A 17,273-nucleotide genomic window follows, 5' to 3' on the forward strand; every position below is an offset into this window, starting at 1 on the left:
AAGTGACTCCAGACCCACCTGTGGCTCCCATGTGGGGTGCTGGTTTCAGGGTGCTGGTTTCATCGGGATGCCCATCTGCAGGGCACAACCTTGTTCTCCTTTGGCAGCCCATGCCTCTCCAGCTCTCACACAGTGCTGAGGACTGCAGGCAGTCTTGCAAGCCCAAATCACAGAGAAAGTCATAAGAATAGGGCAGAGAATCAACCATTTAAATAATTTGTAAATGCAGTCTGTACAGATACTCCTAGGAGATTGTCCTTCTTTTGAGGACTACTATTCAGTGATAGACCTGAAGTTCACTGATGCTGGGACAAGGGGAGCCAAAGTATGGAGTAGTGATGGGCTCAAACAGCATCACTGGACAGTAGCCAGTGCAGTTCACACTGCAAAGGCAACCTCAAGTCTTGTGTCCATACTATGATGTTGGAGGGTCAACAAGACCCACACCAATGTGTCTAGAGACAGAGAACAAAGGCAGACAGCTGGAGGAGCAGCCCCAGCTGGGTTCGTGTACCAGAAGGAAGAAGGAGAGAGGGCTTCATGTTGTTACAGGAAAGAAAAGAAAAAAAAAAAAAAAAAAAGAGATCAAGCATTAGCTAACTTCACAGGGACAGTTGCAGAAAACAACAGCAAGAACCTGGAGATAAAGTTATGCTGGAAATAAAAGAGGCCTCTTACTGTGTGGATAATTAACTATTAAAACAAAAATCTTTGAATCTGAATGATGACTTCTTCATCTTTTAGTATTTCCAGCTACCTTTTTGGAAGCTATCTTTTATCCAAACACACACTTTTTTGAACTCAATACTGTTGTAATTGGATGAAATGAAATGGCCTGTAATGCATATAGGAAGTCATATTAAGCAATCTGATGTTCCCATCAGTCCTTAGACATTATAAATGAACCCAGAAACTTCTCAGGGTGATGATAGATGTGGAGACTGCAACTCCCAGAGTGAAACCCTCTGTTTCAAGCAATGCAACCAGAACGCTGAGATCAAGCCTGCCTGTTGCATGGCTTTGCTGCCTTCTGCAAGATAGCATCGTCTGCAAGCTGGCCTCTTATATGCAAATTAAGAGCAGCCCTTGGGCCCTGGCGCTTGGCCAGCTCGACCCTCCTTTGAGCAAGGCTCTTGCTTGGGATAAGCCCTCAGCTCCACACGGAGAGAGTGGAGAGAGTGGAGAGGGCTCTCCGTTATTTAGTCCCTGGCAGAAAGTAGGAGCACTCCATGTTTAAAGATTTTGCCCCACCAAAGGGTTTTTGTTTTGTTTGGATTTGCTATTTTACTTCAGTAATTGAGTTGAGTAACTTCCTCAGCTCCCATAAAGATACCTGGAAATTGTCATTACAAGCTAATCTTCAAATAATATGTTGCTCTTACAGTGCTGAGTCAGGCAATGCATCCCAGCTGGTTGCTTGCATTCTTGTATCTGGAGAAACCTCTGACTGATTCTGCTATTTCTATCTCTGCTTCTCCAGTCTGTTTCAACATTTTCACAAGTTTCTCTCTCTCTCTGTAAGTGATTCATTTCTCTCAACTCTACAAACTGATAGCATTGCTAGCTAAAAGAATGAGCACTTCAAATATTCATATATTGGTTATGCTTTCAAATACAGCTTAATTTAAAAAAATCAGAGAAGCAACATAGAAGATCCAATCAGTATTTTACATCAGTCTTCCAGAGCATGACACAAACATAAATAAAAATAGATCAAAGTAAAATAGATGCAAAAAGAAATCTTATGGATCAAACATAATTACTAAACATAGCTTTAATTGGGGAAAAAAAAAAAAAAAGTAATCTTCACTAGATCTTTATAATTGAGAATAAAAAAAGAGTTAAAAAAGGTAAAAAGAAGGAAATTATTAGAAAATATGATCTTTCAAAAGCAGTGACTGTCTAATGTACCTGATTTGCTAGTTGTTGAGGTTTTTCTTGAATGTCTTACATGTTCTGCATAGGCTTTAGCAGAAAATGAATTTTGTCAAATGACTGAAGATAAGATTATTGCAGATTCTTAGAAAGGGGAAGTGTAAGAATACTTAAAATCCCTAAGGCCTATTTTATATGCTCCATTCTAAGAGTTGTGGATTTCACTGAGACCTACTCCCATGAAATTATCAGAAAGTTGAAAAAGTCCTTTATAGGCACCCAGGGATTAATCTGAAACCTGTTAAAAGTAAGGGAAGGGAGGTAGTGCCCTGGGCTGCAAAGACTTTGGATCAGTGCATGTTGGGCAAACAATTGAAATAGCCTAATTTTTTGTTCTTGTTGTTGTTGATAGATCTCTTTTTTCCACTGATTTCTACATCTAGTCCAGCTTGGGAAGATATTGGGTAGTGAGATATTGGCTCTCTGAGTGTGTCATGGCTGGGTCATGAAGGAAAGCAAGGGGATCTGTGGGATGAGATCCCAAACCAATCCTTCTTTCCCTGGAAATGTTTGGCAATACAGTGGGAAGTGCAGCAGGGTCAACTAGGATTGCATCTCTCAGAGATGCCTTTTGCCTGGCAGCTTCAGTGTGTTGAAAACATGGGCTGGATGATGAACATTTGGTAACTGGCTGCTTTAATGACTTCACTGCCTAGTGGACACCTCCTCTGAGGTGGCTGAGTGGGTGAATACAATGGGGTTGGGGCAGGAGGGGTCTGGGCTGGGAATGGGGATACAGCGGGGCCAGGCTGCGTACTATCTCAGCAGCAGGGTTAATCCTGCTGGGCAGAACTGGAGGAGGAGACACTGGGGGGCATCTGGTCTCAGGTACTCTCCATCACCAGCAGAATGGGCGATTCAAGAGACATCCTCCACTGTGGGGCTCACTAGCTGAGCACCACAGAGGTGAAGCCAGGAGGGTAAAGGTGAGAGGGTCCCCAGCCCTCTGGGGGCCCAGCTCAGTATTTGCCCTTAGCCCAAACTCCTGCGGTGGCTCTGGTGCTGCCCCTCGCCCGCTGTGCTGTGGCTGGGATTGGACCGGGGGCAGCCGCGATCACCCGGCTTGGGGCTTGCAGGGCGACAGCGCTGTTTGAAATCCCTCCGAGTAAAATTACAGAAAAGTCTCACGGTGCCTGTTTAAACAAGTGTGCCTGAACAGGAAAATCAAACAGACAGGGAGCGACTTCGGTTTCTCCACTTATACGATGTTTGAAATGATAAGCGAGGATATATTTTCACATAATTGGGCTGTGTCAAGGTACCGGCCGTTTGATCAGATAGGAACTTTCTATGTAGTCTCACATCAGAGGACTAGTAAACTACAAATTAAGGCAGGCTTCAGATTCTGTCTGCAAAGTAGCCAAATAAATTGAATTTTATCCCTAAAGGTCATGCTGGGGGGGCTGGTCGGGGCAGATGGGGAACACAAAATGCAAAATAATGTCCTAGGACAAGTAAATCCAAAACACTAGAAAAAGTAAGGGAATTAAGTGGCTCTGAAAAGGTCTCAGTCACTATTGAAAACCTGTAAGTATTGGAAAGTTGCTGATTAGTACCCATGAACTTAACAAAGAGTTTTAAGAGTCCAGACTTCCCTCACCCCAAAAGAGATCTGCAGGAAAGCAGAGCTAGAAAGGGGCTGGGGAAATGTAATGAGCCATTGCCTCATTGACAACGTTTGGTTTGGTTTTGTTCCATTCCATCTGTGGGTTGCTTTTCATTTGAGTTGGTGTTTGCCTTCTTGTAACCATACCTTGGCAGGGGTGGGACACTCTGGTGTGGGGTGAGGGCCAGGGAGCTCTGCTCAATCCCCTCCATCCTTCCATCCCCTTCATCCCCGCATCCCTCCATCACATCCCTGAAAAATCCTGTTCTTCTACAAGGCTGCCCCATAAGGTGATACCTTCTGGTCCCCCAGCCTTGTCCTCCAGGCAGATTCCCAGGCTCCAAACAAAAATGCCAGGAGGGCTTCAGGGGACCTGTCTGGGTCACAGCCAGCCCTACTGAAAGGGGGTCACTAGAAGCCAGATTTAGTCCTAAGAACAAAGTTTCTGGTGTCTTTCTAAGATGCTCATAGTAGTCTTTTCTCAATTTTTCTTCACCTTCTTTCCTCCCTCCCCTTATTTTTCAAAATCTCATGTGCAAGAGATGTTCCTTGTCACTGCTGGTGAGCTCACTGTTCCTGTCCCTTGTCAGCTCTTTGCACACTCCTGTAGCATTTCCTTCTCTGTCCTTATTTTTCTACACATCACCAGTATTTAAATAGTGTGGATAAGTGAAGAGGAAATTAATTTACCTGTGATTTAGGATTTTCCTTGTAAATAGGTACATCTGAGGCAAGTGGATGGCAAGCTGTCCCCAATCCCCCAGACCCATTTGAGGGTGACCGCAGCATGGGGTGTGGATGTCAGGTGTGTATGTACAACCATCACCTACTGCCAGTGCTTAAAGCTGTACTGGTGACTGGCAAAAAGAAGGCTGCCATGGGAAATTTTGGTGTAAAAGAGGTGAAAAGGCTTGTACAAAGCCTAGGAGAGAGAACTGAATGCACCCCTGCTCTACCTGCTGGCACAGGGCCTGCCCTTTGCATCTCTGTAATTTATGTGACAGCCATAGCTCATTATCTCTCCTTTCATTTTATAGGGGTAAAAAAAATAATTAAAAAAAAATAAAAAATGAATAGAAAGGAAAAAAAAAAATAAAAGTAGGTGCAAATACTTAGTTGGCATCCTTTAAGTTGTTGCAGAAGTAAAACCTAAGCTGACCCAAATCCAACCCCAGAGTAATGGCACTATTAGCAGGCCAAATCCCATGCAGCCCCACATCAGCAGCATTGTCACCAGGGGCAGGATGACACCCTGTTCCTCTGCAGCGTGGCCCATGCTGCCAACCTGGCCCTTTGCAACCAGCCTGGGCTCATCCCTGCAGGGGATACTCACTGAGTTGTAGGGCTCCTGCCTTCAGTCTGTGGATTGCGAGAAGTCAGATGCTGTTTGAAAAGCTGCAAGAAGCTCTTCTCTGAATGACAGAAGGATAAAAGAAAAATAAAATAAAAATAAAAATAATAAAAAAAACCAACAGCTGTTGAAAAGCAAAATGACCCAACACCAACAGAGAGCCCACACTTGTTACATAAATAATGTCAAAAACACATATGCAGGGAATAACATGAAGGCAGCTGAAGGCAGACTGATGTCTAGAAATGTTATCTCTTCTGTTCCAAATCCTAATTAACCCAGCAGTGGACAAGCCAGGAACATTTTAGATTATGTCTACACTTGTGGTTGATGGAAAATCTGGGAGGAACGTGAGCTTTCTAAAAGACAAATTCAGTTCCCCTACAAAATATTTGGGATTGCTCCCCTCCTCCTCTGGCAGTGAGATTGTTTGGTTACATTGATTTATTAGAATGATGTAACTTGCAGTATCATATCTAGCCATCGGCTGCCACTCAGCAAGAGGATGTGGTGAGATCACATCACCAAAATAATAAGGCACTGGAGTTCCTAAACAGGAGGTTACATATCATCAGGACAGCTTAAAATACTTGGGGATGGCTTTGATAGTTGCAGGAGTGTGATGTTGTTTTGTATTTCCACAGACAGTGTCTGGAAGATAGCTGACTGCAGTTACCCTGTTGCTCAGCCGTAGCTTCCTTCACACAAGGAAAATAAAATCCATGTATATGTATATGCATGAATATATATTTTCATACCTTGGAGGTATTTTAGCTTAAGGTGATCACATTCTAACCATCTTAATGGAGAACAAAAATAATTTTTTGCCCCAGTCTTTTTTCCCACTGGTTTAGAGGGATATTTGGGGCCTCAGGTTCCACAGATGCAAAGTAAAGGTGGGAGGTAGAGGGGGCTGTCTTGTCTTGTGAAGCTGGGTGACATGGGCAGGAAGGTTTGAAGAGGGGTCCAGGAAAGAGCAGGCAAAGTCCAGCTTCAGTGCCTGCAGGTTGAGTCGGGGCTCCCGGCCCTCCTCCAGCTGCTGCCACCAGATGCACAGCTGGAGGAGAAGCCCTTCTGCACAGACATGGCCCTGCCGTGCACAGGTGTTGGATCTCCCTTGATTTTTGTTTCTGTGTCCCTTTTTTTCTTTCCCCCAGGAGCTAATTATTATCTAGCTGAAACGTATTTCCTTCTCGAAAAGGGGGGGGGGGGGTTGGGTTTATTTTTTGGTGTTTTCGGTGTGCGTGTTTCTTTTTTGTGTGTGTGTTTTTGTTGTTGTTGTATTATATTTTTTTTCCCAATTCACACAGACATTTCTATCGGGAACAGACTTAGATCTGGACTTCTGCACTTTGCAGGGCTTTTTCAAAACGTGGTGACGTTTGTTTCTTCTGCTCTATATGTTTTCTTGCTGTCCTCTACACAACATATTTTCCAGCAATTTGGAGAGATGTAAGGAATAGCTTTTACACAACAGACAAAGAAACGGGGGAATTATTCCAATGGTCTTGCAAGTTTGGAGTATTTCATCTTCTTCAAAAGGGGAAAAAAAAATCCCAAACTGTGTCCCTGTGAGCAAATGATTAGAAGAAGGCTGGGAATACAATAATTACCCCAAATGGAAACCCAGACCGCAGTCAAACAATACAGCTTTTGTAAACTGGCCTCGCCTGTAAAAAATCTAGGAAATCTCATAACTAGAGCTGGCGAAATCCTTTTCTTATGCAACGATATGTAAAAGGCTCCTGAGAAATGAGGAGTAAACATGGAAACGCTGTAAAATAGCGTGATAATGAACATGCTCTGAGCATCGGAGATCGCCTTGGCGGTACCGGCGTGGATTCCTTCAACCACAAAGTATTTTCTCATGTTAAAGGATTTGGGACAAATTACATTTCGTGACATTTCGCCAATAAACAAGCACGTGAAGACAAATAAACCGGGACTCGCTGTAATCTACCTTGATCGTTGCGGAATTCAAGGGGTACCAAAGGAATTGGGAGCGAGACAGAGCGCGGCTTTGAATGAATGTCCTTTATGAGAGAGAGAAGATCATTTATATCCTTCATATTTTATAGTTTTGCCTCTAGGAAAGAAAAGACCGGCGGAGCCCCGACTATCATTTACTCATAATGATCGCATTCAATCTAGTGATTCACAGTGAATCATATAATAAGGTTTCCATTTTGCGCATAGAGAAAAGAAGGAGGGGTAGTTAAACTTTGTTTAGTTCTCATTCATGCCCCCGGCCTCCTGTTTCCCTTGAACTGTCCAGTTCAAATGACTCACCCATGGGACGATGGTTTTTTTTTTCATTTTCTTTTTTTCTTTTCCTCCTTTTATTTTTTTTTTTTTTTAATTCCCCTCCCTCCCTCCCCCCCCCCCTCCCCCCCCACCCAGCAATAAAAATCCCTGGAAGGAAAGCTGACAGGTTAATTGTACGGTTATTCATTTTTCCTCCCAGCAGCGTTTCATCCGTGCACGCCTCGCCGGGGCCCGGCTCTGCTTTAGCGGCCTCTCGGGGCCGGGGCCAGGCGGGAGCCGTACCGTGCCGTGCTGTACAGTACCGTACCGTTCTGTGCCGTGCCGTGGCTTTGCCCTCTCCAGCCCAGCTCCGCGGAGCAGCCAGACCCGTGCAGCCCCGCTGGAGAGGAGCAAGCAAAGCAGCCCGTTTTATTTCTATATTTTAATTATAGTTATTATTTTACTTTTTTTTTTTTTTTTTTTTTTTTTTTTTTTTTTTTTTTTCATTTGGGTCTAAACCAGCACCCACCGCCCCTGGAAACAGCTGGGACACAGCCCGCCCCGCGCCCCCGTCCCGCAGTTTTGGGTCAGGACTAGGGGATTTCGGCATTTCCGACTCCGCTCCCCCCAGCTGTCAGTGCAGACCCCCTCGGCACACGGCTAGGCACACACACAGCCCGACGGCTCGCTGGTAATGCCCGGGAAAGGCGCAGCCGGCAGTCGGATGCTCTTTTTGCTCTTGGGACCTTTGGAGTCTGCAAGCGTTTCAGGTAAAATAAAAATAGAAATAAAAAAATATAAAAAGCCCAACCCGAGGCCAGCGCAGGGTAAAGGTTTCGGGGGGAGGGAGCCGGCTCGGCACTGAAGGGGGTTGCAGTGGGGCAGGATTGGGGTCGGTGGGATGCTGGGGCCAGGCAGGCCACGGGGCTCATCCCATCAACGACTTTTCCTCCAGCCCTCAACGAGAAACAGTCGGAATCACCCCAGAAAAAAATGCACGAAAGAGGTATCGAGCGGAGGAAAGGCTCGGAGAAGGAAAGCAGCCCGGAGCGGGAGGGTGAGGTGATGCCACACAGATGACGGCCCCAAATGCGCTTGGAGAAACGATTCTGTTCTCGGGGAGAGCTGGCACCTCTGCAGCAGCTTTAAAACTCATGATGAAATAAAATAGGCGTGTTGTCACTAAAGGGAAACCACCGCCTTAGCCATGGTGCTTTCACCAGCCAAGTTCCCTCTTGGGCAGAGCAGAGAGTCTCGAAGTCTGCTTGACATCTTGAAGCTTAAATAACCGTAAGGCATTGTTACTCCCTGGCAGCAAAGTGCCTCGTTACGCCTGATTGAGCTAATTGCTTTGAAATAGGATATATTATCTATAATTATAGAGATCTTGGAGGAGACGGCCAGCCCTTTCTTTCATCTTTTCCAAGTGCATCATAATGTCGCGATCAAATTAATTTGGGCCACTTGAAATAGGGCTCTCCTTTCAGTCCTGCTCCTCCGACCCTCAAAGAGCCGGGGACGCCGCGGCGGCTGGGGTTTGGCCGTTCCAATCCCCACTCCTGGTAACCTCCCGAGGAACAACCCAGGTGCCCGAAGCCTTGAAAGTAATTTGGGTTATGTCTGATTTGGCTAGAAAGGGAAAGGGAGAAAGAAAAAGAGAGGTGAAATATATAAGCGGGGAGCGAGGCAGAAGCGAGTATTTTGGCGTTGTCAGTAGAGAAAAAGCAGTGATGGGAGCCGGGGGAGCTGAGACTTGGAGGGCTTTGCGGGCTCGTAAAGCCCGCGGGACACTTCTGGCACTTGCTGGAGACGTGGTTTTGGGGGAAACTCCCCCCGGGCTGAGCCGCTCGGAGGGCAGCGGGTGGCGGGCTCGCAGGGAGCGCGCAAGGAGCGCGCAAAAAGCGCGCAGCGGTGCCCGGCGCCGCAAGTCCCCCGCGTCCCCAAAGCCTCCTGGTGTCTTCGAGGGCTGGCCGCTCTCCTAAGAGCCGCCGTCCCGGGGGAAATAAAATAGAAGCAAGGGAAACAACAACAACCCTCTCCTTTCTTACTCCTGCTTTTAAGTCAAAGATAACGTTTACAAAGGGAGACAATGCCCTGAATTGGCTTAGCACTGCTCCTGTCCTCCCTCCCCATCCCCCCCGCTCTCCTACCAGCGCTTGTTGTTGTATTCCCACTGAAATAAAATGCTAGGGGTAATGGCTTTGCCTTGCACATTCATTATACGAAACGGGACTGTTTAGGATGCTAATTGCCCAATCCTGTTATCTAGCACAAGTGCCTTCAGGGAAGCGCCACGGTTCCCAATAAAAACACCGGATTGGAACAAGCGCCAATAAAGTCACCTATTCCTCTCCCTCCCCAATCCACCCGCCCTTCCCCCCCCCCCCCCCCCTTGCCCTTTTGCTTCGGTTTTCCGTATAGGAAAACGAGGAAAATAAGAACGAGACACCTAAAAACAAGCGGGAGTATCAGCATGACAGAAGCCATACCAAAAAAGTTCCCAATTTCCAGCGGTGTTTTGCTCACCCCGGGCACGGCGAGCAAGGCGAGAAGAGGTCGGGTGCTAAGCAGTTCCCATTAAATAAGGGAAACCATCTCGGGAGAGATTTCGTTTTGTAAATTCGCTTGCTTCATTCCTAACCTGGAGCCTGTATATTTCATCCAGAAAGAAAGGAAAGGGAGAAAGGAACAAGAAAAGAAAGAAACTTTACTGGTTTCCCGTTTTCAGCCCCAGAGCTTGCCAGCATGTGGATTAGAATCAAGTCCTCGCTATGGTACAGTGATTAAAATACCACCAAGTATGACAGAAACGTAAACACAAACCGTTCATTGCTGGGAGATAAATGAAAAGCTAATTATCTCATTCTGCCATCTCTCAAGGAAAGCGGGATCTCACTCTCAGTGTGGGACACACATTCGTCTCCTCAAACCTCAGCAACATCCCAATACCCAAACCCTTCTGCAAAAGAAAAGGGAGGAAAAAAAAAAAAAAAAAAAAAAAAAAACAGCAGCTCTATTTTTCTTTTCATATTTCCATCAAAACAATGAGATCGAAAGTAGGCTAGGGGCTGCCCGGGGGTCTAATAAACACATCACTTTTTTTTTTTTTTTCCACTTTTTTTTTTTCTTTCGCACGGTTGCGTTTGGGAACAGGGAAAAAAAAATAAATAAGTGATCCTACCTGTAGGATCGGGGGGGGGACAACGTGAAACACAAATGCACCGGTATTTGTGCATGCTTTTCCTAGGGCGGGGGTGGCGGGGGGGTGCATCTTCGCGTCAAGCACCGGGGCTTTGGGAAAATGTCGTGTGATTGGTAGAGCAAACTAATTTTGTCAGGCTGAATGTGCCGATGTCCCAGGGCTAAGGCGCCTTGCTCCCTTGATGCGGGTTAACGTCCTCAATAGTCCCCCTCCAGCTGAAGCCTTTGATCCGACCGCTGCTGGCGCCTAAAAACAACATCACTTGTCTGCCTATTAGAGGCACTGACTAATCGTGACAGATTGTTTATTCTCGCAATTAGCAATGCAGCCGCTTCTCCGAGCACTGCCCCCCTATCCCCTTTACCCCCCTCCCCAACCCCGGCCCCAAGCCCCCAGCCCCCGACCCCCAGCCCACGGCCCGACAGCGGCTACGGGATGCAATGGGACTGCCCGGTGCATCCCTCTGGATGCACAGCACAAGGTGTGCGTGTGTTTGGTGGGCAAGAAACACGCGTGGGTAATGCATACGCGTGGGTTGGGTACACGCGTGGATAGGGCATACACGGGGCGCCATCTCCAGCAAGCAGAGGGCTGCGGGTGTCGTGTACGCGCGGGACAATTCACTGCAACCAGATCCCGTTGTTTATCAGTCAATAAAACGTCTATGATATCAATTCATTTCATACTGTATACGCTCCTAATCTCCCATCTTTATTGGGGCCGGCTAAAAGGAAAGGGAATTCGCTGTCCCTCCCCGTTTAGATAATTACCCTTAAATGACTGCGAGAGCCTCCTGTGTTTCCAGGAGATTAGAGCCCTGCAGCTATCAATAAACTTTTCCCAGCGAGCGGCCAATCGCCTCAGTAGAGAGCGGCTCCCTTTTACTGCACATCCGTCCTGGGCGCGGGGATAAGGGCTCGTAAACCAAATTTACAAAACAAAATAGCCCGGACTTTAATGGGGCCGGGGCTTAGATGTGCCCTTTTTTAGGGGAATTAATATTTCATGGCCCGGAGACACGCACGCATCCGTGCCAGGGGTTGCGTGCACGTAGGCGCACATGGGCGCGGAGCACCAAAAGAAAAACAAAAGAAGAAGAAGAAAAAAAAACGAAATAAGCTTTATTTTATTATTTTTTTTCCAATGTGTAGCCAGCCCTAGAGACACAGGGGGGATAACGCAGAGCTCTCACACCCGGCACGGTGCCATGTCAGGGGGTCGCAGGAGGAAAATCCCAGCCTCACTCCTTCCATCGGCGTTTCCCCGACGTTAGCAAGCCCTTTCCCGATTCCCGAACCTCCGTCCTGTTCCGTCCCATCCCCTTCTCCCGGGTTATGCCCCGCTCCAGCCGCCGGCCCAGGCCTTCTTCACCCGCGGGTGGGAGCCGAGCGAGGCGCCCCGCACCGCCCCGACGGCGGCCGAGCCCTCTCCCCTCCCTCCTCCCGCCCCCTCCCCGCCGTCGGGGCCGCGGCTTCAGCCAATGGGGAGCCTCGTCCCGCCCCCCCCGCCCTCCGGTTGGGCGGTGCCGCCTCCCGCTCCCCTTTATCAGGGGGCGCCGCCCGCCGCGGGGCCGGACCGCGCCGACGGCTCCCGCGCCCCGACGCCGCCCCCCATGAGCCGCGGCGGCCGCCCCCGCGCAGCACGGCGGCAGCGGACCCCCTCTGCATGGCCCCGGCTGCGGACATGACCACCGCGCCCACCGGGGTCCGCAGCGACGAGCCGCCCGCCTCCGCGTTCGCCAAGCCTGGCGGCGGCCTCCCCGTCGCGGCGGCTGCGATGGGCGGAGAAGAGGAGAGCGACAAGCCCAAGGTTTCGCCTTCCCTCCTGCCGTTCAGCGTGGAGGCACTCATGGCTGACCGCAGGAAGGCGCCGGGAGGCAGGGAGGGCCCGCTCGCCGGCCCCGAGGGCAACGGGGTCCCGGCGGCCGTCGGGGCGGCCGCCCGTGGGAGCCTCAGCCCCCGTCTGGGCGCCCCGACGGCAGAGGCGCCGGCGTCCCCGCTGCCCCTCGGCGGCCACTTCGCCGTCGGGGGGCTGGTCAAGCTGCCCGAGGAAGCGCTCGTCAAGGCGGAGAGTCCCGACAAGCAGGAGCGAAGCCCCTGGATGCAGAGTCCCCGCTTCTCGCCGCCCCCCACCCAGTAAGTAGCGGGACCCCGACGGCGTGGGGGGGAGGGGAGCGCTGCGGGGCCGCCGGGGGCTTTCCTCTCCTCTCCGGCCTCTCCCGGAGGGGCTTTCCCGGCGGGTCGCGCTCTCTGCCGGGCCACTTGGGCGTTTCCGAAGGAATGAAACGCCTCAGATGTCTCCGGAGCCTGGCCAGTCCCGGCGGTGGCTTCAGAGGCGAAGGAAGAGCGGTCGCGCCAGGGCTGTTTCTTGTGCCAAAAGCTGGCCGGGGAGGGGAAGGAAAAGCAGAAAAGAAAACACCAAAAGCCGGCCTGGGTGCCTCTTAGCCGCTCTGGGGGCGCGAAGCGACCGTGCGCAGTCTGCGAGCAGGATTTAGCCTCGGCAGGGAGTTTAGTGTTTGTTTTTTTGTTTGTTTGTTTGTTTTTTAGGGATTATATATATATATATATTTATTTTTCCTGAAAGCAGCTCTCCTTATTTTGTAAGGACGCGCACGGTCCCGGATGCAGCGGCTTCGGACTTGTTCGGGCTTCGGCCCCGCGGGCTGCTCTCTGCGGCGTTGCTATTTCGGCAGTCCCGAGAGCCGCAACACCCGAATGTTTTGCTGCTTTACTCCGGAGAGATCCCAAATTCTCAGAAACACGAGCGAGAGTCACACGAGCAGAAAGTCCCGTGCATCCCCTGTGCTCAGCGCGGTGGAGCGGCAGCCTCCGGCTGATGCAGCCCGATAGAGCCCGTCCCGGGCCGCATCCTGCCCCCAAACCGCTCCCGTTCCTGTGGGAAAGGCTCAGGCTGAGGCTCCGCGAAGCTTTTGGGGTACTCTTAGAGCTGTAAGCAGAGCTGCCTGCTCCTTTGGGGAAAGGAAGGCTTCCCGAAAGGACTTCTGGAGAGAACCACCGTGGTTTTATTTACTTAAATTGCAAAGTACAAGTTACTTTTGCTAAGTAAACCCGGGCCAATTGAGGCCTTAGAAATCTCGAATAAGAGGAGAGGAGCAGGCTGGTGAAGAGTTGTAGAAGCTGAGTGCTAATTCCAAGCTCATAATTAATTGCATGCTTAATCTGGTTCCCAGGGGCCTAATGAAGAGGGTGTGAGAGTAAGAAGCCAGCCAGTTTTGTTTATTTTTTTCCCTTAATCCAGTCAAAAGGACAACATGTATATATATTTTTTTTTGAGGGGTCATTCTCTTAATTTATTTGTGCTGCTAATGAGAGGGGAGCGGTGAAGTGAAGGCAGAGGGGGTGTGCAGAGCCCTGTGCAGTGGTTTGTTCTGGAGCCGCAGGGCTCCTGGCCATGAAGCACAAGTGGCTGTGAGTGACTTTGGTCCTGGGAGCTTTGAAAAAGCGTAGTGAAACACCCGTCGGCCCTACAGCAAGGGGAAATGTCAATTTGAAGCATGCCCCAGGCAGGGAGGACCAAGGCACTGGAGTTTTTGGGCCACTTTACTTTGGGGGGGGACCTCACTGTCCCTGCCCCCACTGCTGCAGGGTGGGGGCTCTGTGAGGTGAGCGTGTCTGGGTGCTGCTAACTGAGCTGTCTCTCTCCTTTCCTGCTTCACCTCCTGCTTGCTGCTGTCGGCTCAGGGCGGCTGAGCCCCCCAGCCTGCACCCTGCGCAAGCACAAGACGAACAGGAAGCCCCGGACGCCCTTCACCACAGCGCAGCTGCTGGCCCTGGAGAGGAAATTTCGGCAGAAGCAGTACCTGTCCATTGCCGAGCGTGCCGAGTTCTCCAGCTCACTCAGCCTCACGGAAACCCAGGTGAAGATCTGGTTCCAGAACCGCCGTGCCAAGGCCAAGCGGCTCCAGGAGGCCGAGCTGGAGAAGCTGAAGATGGCAGCCAAGCCCATGCTGCCACCCGCTGCTTTCGGCATCTCCTTCCCGCTGGGCGGCCCGGCTGTGGCCGGTGCCTCCTTGTACGGCGCCTCCAGCCCTTTCCAGCGGGCAGGGCTGCCTGTGGCTCCCGTGGGACTGTACACGGCACATGTGGGATACAGCATGTACCACCTCACATAGAGCTGAGCCCTGCCCAGCCTGCCGGCCCCGCACATGCTCCCTCCCTGCTCCTCCAGCTATGTGCCCTCACTGCGGACTCCCCCACAGGCCTTGTGGCAGAGACTTCTCCAGTCTGGCTCCATTTCTCCCGTCCAGTCTTGATCTGCTCTCCATGGCCATCCTGGGAGCTGCTTCATGCTCTGGCTGGGAAAAACCTGAGGCATCGCCCCAGCTGCTCCCCAGTGCTGCGTGGCCATGGGTCAGCCCTGCCCTGCTCCCCCCCGGCCCACCTGGCAACCTGGGGAAAGCCCCCAGCATGGGGGAAGGAACTGTGGAAGAGAAATGGCAAAAAAGGGGCTTGAAAGAACTTTTCTCTCACTTTCTGCAAGGCGAAGTCAAGAGGCAGAAGCGTAGAGCCGCCTCCCATGTCCCTGTGTAGCAGCACTGGCTGTTACCTGTGTTTGTTCCTCCACTGGCTCCTGTGGAAGGGGCTCTGTGTACTATGTAATATACTGTATATTTGAAATTTTATTATCATTTATATTATAGCTATATTTGTTAAATAAATTAATTTTAAGCTACTGTTGTTTCACGCAGCTTCTTTGCTCCTTGCCCTGCCGGGGGATGACACAGGACGAAGCATGTCTGTGTGTCATGGGGACAGGACAGCAGGACCGGCCGTACCAGAAACTTTTATTCCTTCCTTGGCAGGGCTCTCAGTTCGCTGTGTGCCCTGGAGCAGCCTGGTACGATGCCTCGAGGGCTGGTTCAAGGTGGAAATTTCTTCCTATAGACCCCAGCCCCTGTGCTGTAACCCCTGCTCTGGGGCTGTGGATACCGGGGTAGCATCAGCCTGGCCCTGCCGGGCACCCTCAGCCAGAGTCGGGAGGAGCTCCCAAGGCTGGGAAGAGCCCGAGGGCTTCCTTCCTTCAGGAGAAGGGAGCACGGTGGGCTTCGGGGCAGTGAGATGAAGATGGGGCTACCGCGGCCGGGGTGGTGCGGGAAAAGGGGCAGAGGGGACAGGGCCATGCGGACGGGGCCGTTAAGAGCCGGGGATAGGAACGGGGCTGTTCGGGGACACAGCAGCCAGGGGAGGGACCCGCCGCCCGCGGGGCTCGCGGTCGGGACCGCTCGGCGCCGGTTCCGGGCGCCCCGCAGCCCCCAGCGCCCGGCCCCGCTGGAAACCCGTCCCGGTCACTGCGGCCGTGCAGAAACCGCCGGCCACAGCCGAGGCAGTTCCGTGCCGTTCCGCACCGCGCAGCGTCCGCCGACCCCGGCAGCACCGCGTCCCCCCGCCGGCTTCGTCCCCAGAGTCCCCTCATTGCCCCCCTAGACCTGATTTTGTTTGAAGGGTCCTTAGGCTAGGAGAGAGGGTGGGTTGGTGGATTTCCCTCGTTATTTTCTACCTTCCTACTTTATCTTTGCGTGCTGGGAATGGGCGCTGAGAAATTGGGACTCTTTATATTTTTCTTTCTTTCCTTTTTCTTTCTTTCTCTCTCTCTCGTTTTTTTTTTTTTTTTTTTTTTTTTTTTTTTTTTTTTTTTTTCGCTGCTTTCATTTCCAGCAATTTAAAACGTTAAGGCTGAAGCAAAGTTAGAAGGAAAATAATTGCTGTAATGAGGCTAGGCAATCTTCTGCAGGCACTGTGGCTCCAGCGAGACTGTAGCTGGGGGCGAGGCGGGACTTTTATCATCTCCTAAATATCAATGATGCTTTCAATAACTCAGCGAAACAACATACCTGAACCTAGTCACTTTCTCCAGAGCTCGCTGCTCTAATCCCCCTCTTCTCATCTCTCGCTCCACACTGGCCGCTCAGTCCTGGCTGGGCTGGCGTGAGTTTTGTTTTTTTGTGGGTCTTTTTTTTTTTTTTGTCTGGCTTTTTTTTTTTTTTTTTTTTTTCCCCGATCATTTCTTTTCTGTGTGCGAATGACGGTGTCTGTGATCCTGACCCCAGCGCCCAACGCCGCGCCGGACTAGGAGAGCGCGGTGCCGACTTTTTTCCCACGTTGCGTCTGCCGCAGAAAAGGCTGGAGATAAACTTAGCCTCTGCGCGATTAGACCGCGGGTTTGGGGAGAAGATCTAATCGCACAGGAGGCCAGGTTTATCCTGCAAAGAAGCTCTTAAAAAAATAAAAAATAAAAGTCAAGTAGAATTGAAGTAGCGAGCACCGCCGCGAGCTGGCTCCCCGCAAGCCCCTCTCCCCTTCGCCGGCACCTTTGGGCGCTGCGGGCACGGCAATGCGGGGCTCCGAGCTTGCTGGGATCCTTTAATCTTTCCGCTTTGTCTGTATTTACTCCCCCCCCCCCCCCCCCCCCCTTTTTTTTTTTTTTTTTTTTTTACATTATGTCAACTCGGGATGGATATTCGAAGCGCAGGATTCCTATTGAACGTGTCTTTGCTTTAAGATTTCCCCCTGACCCTTGGGCTAAAGTCCTTGGTTGCTCAATTAAACCCAGATGAGAACAATTAATAACTAAGTAATGACAATAAGTTGGGAATCACACGGATGAACGCTCCATGTGAATAGGAAAAGCTCACACAAAAGAGCAAAAAGGATTTGTCGGCTCTTTTTAAGGGGGAATTGGCTTTTCTTTTTTCTTGCCTCTGGCTTACCAGCAAATAAAACTCACTTTTGTGTCTTTGTCGCCTTAAGGAGCTCAGTGGGCAGTTGGAAGTGAGAATGGCTGTTTTCCTTTCAACTTGAGGGTGCTGGCGCCACGCAGCCCCAAGGATAGAGAGTAGCCAAAGCAAAGTTTCCTAATAACTCCCTCTCCCCCGCCCCCCCCGCCCCCCTCCCAGTCACTCTGATACCCCCCCTCCT

The 17,273-nt window shown here is 50.6% G+C and overlaps 1 protein-coding gene across 1 annotated transcript; it reads left to right on the forward strand.

The window, feature by feature from the left end:
- The first annotated feature begins 12,003 nt into the window (after positions 1–12,003).
- MSX1 (msh homeobox 1) lies at positions 12,004–14,511 on the forward strand. The gene is given in 2 exon segments (XM_032187278.1): positions 12,004–12,496; positions 14,040–14,511. Coding segments are annotated over 2 exon segments (924 nt in total). The 3' UTR covers positions 14,471–14,511.
- The last annotated feature ends 2,762 nt before the right edge of the window (positions 14,512–17,273 follow it).

Source organism: Aythya fuligula, chromosome 4, assembly GCF_009819795.1.
Source record: "Aythya fuligula isolate bAytFul2 chromosome 4, bAytFul2.pri, whole genome shotgun sequence".
Classification (NCBI taxonomy): Eukaryota; Metazoa; Chordata; class Aves; order Anseriformes; family Anatidae; genus Aythya; species Aythya fuligula.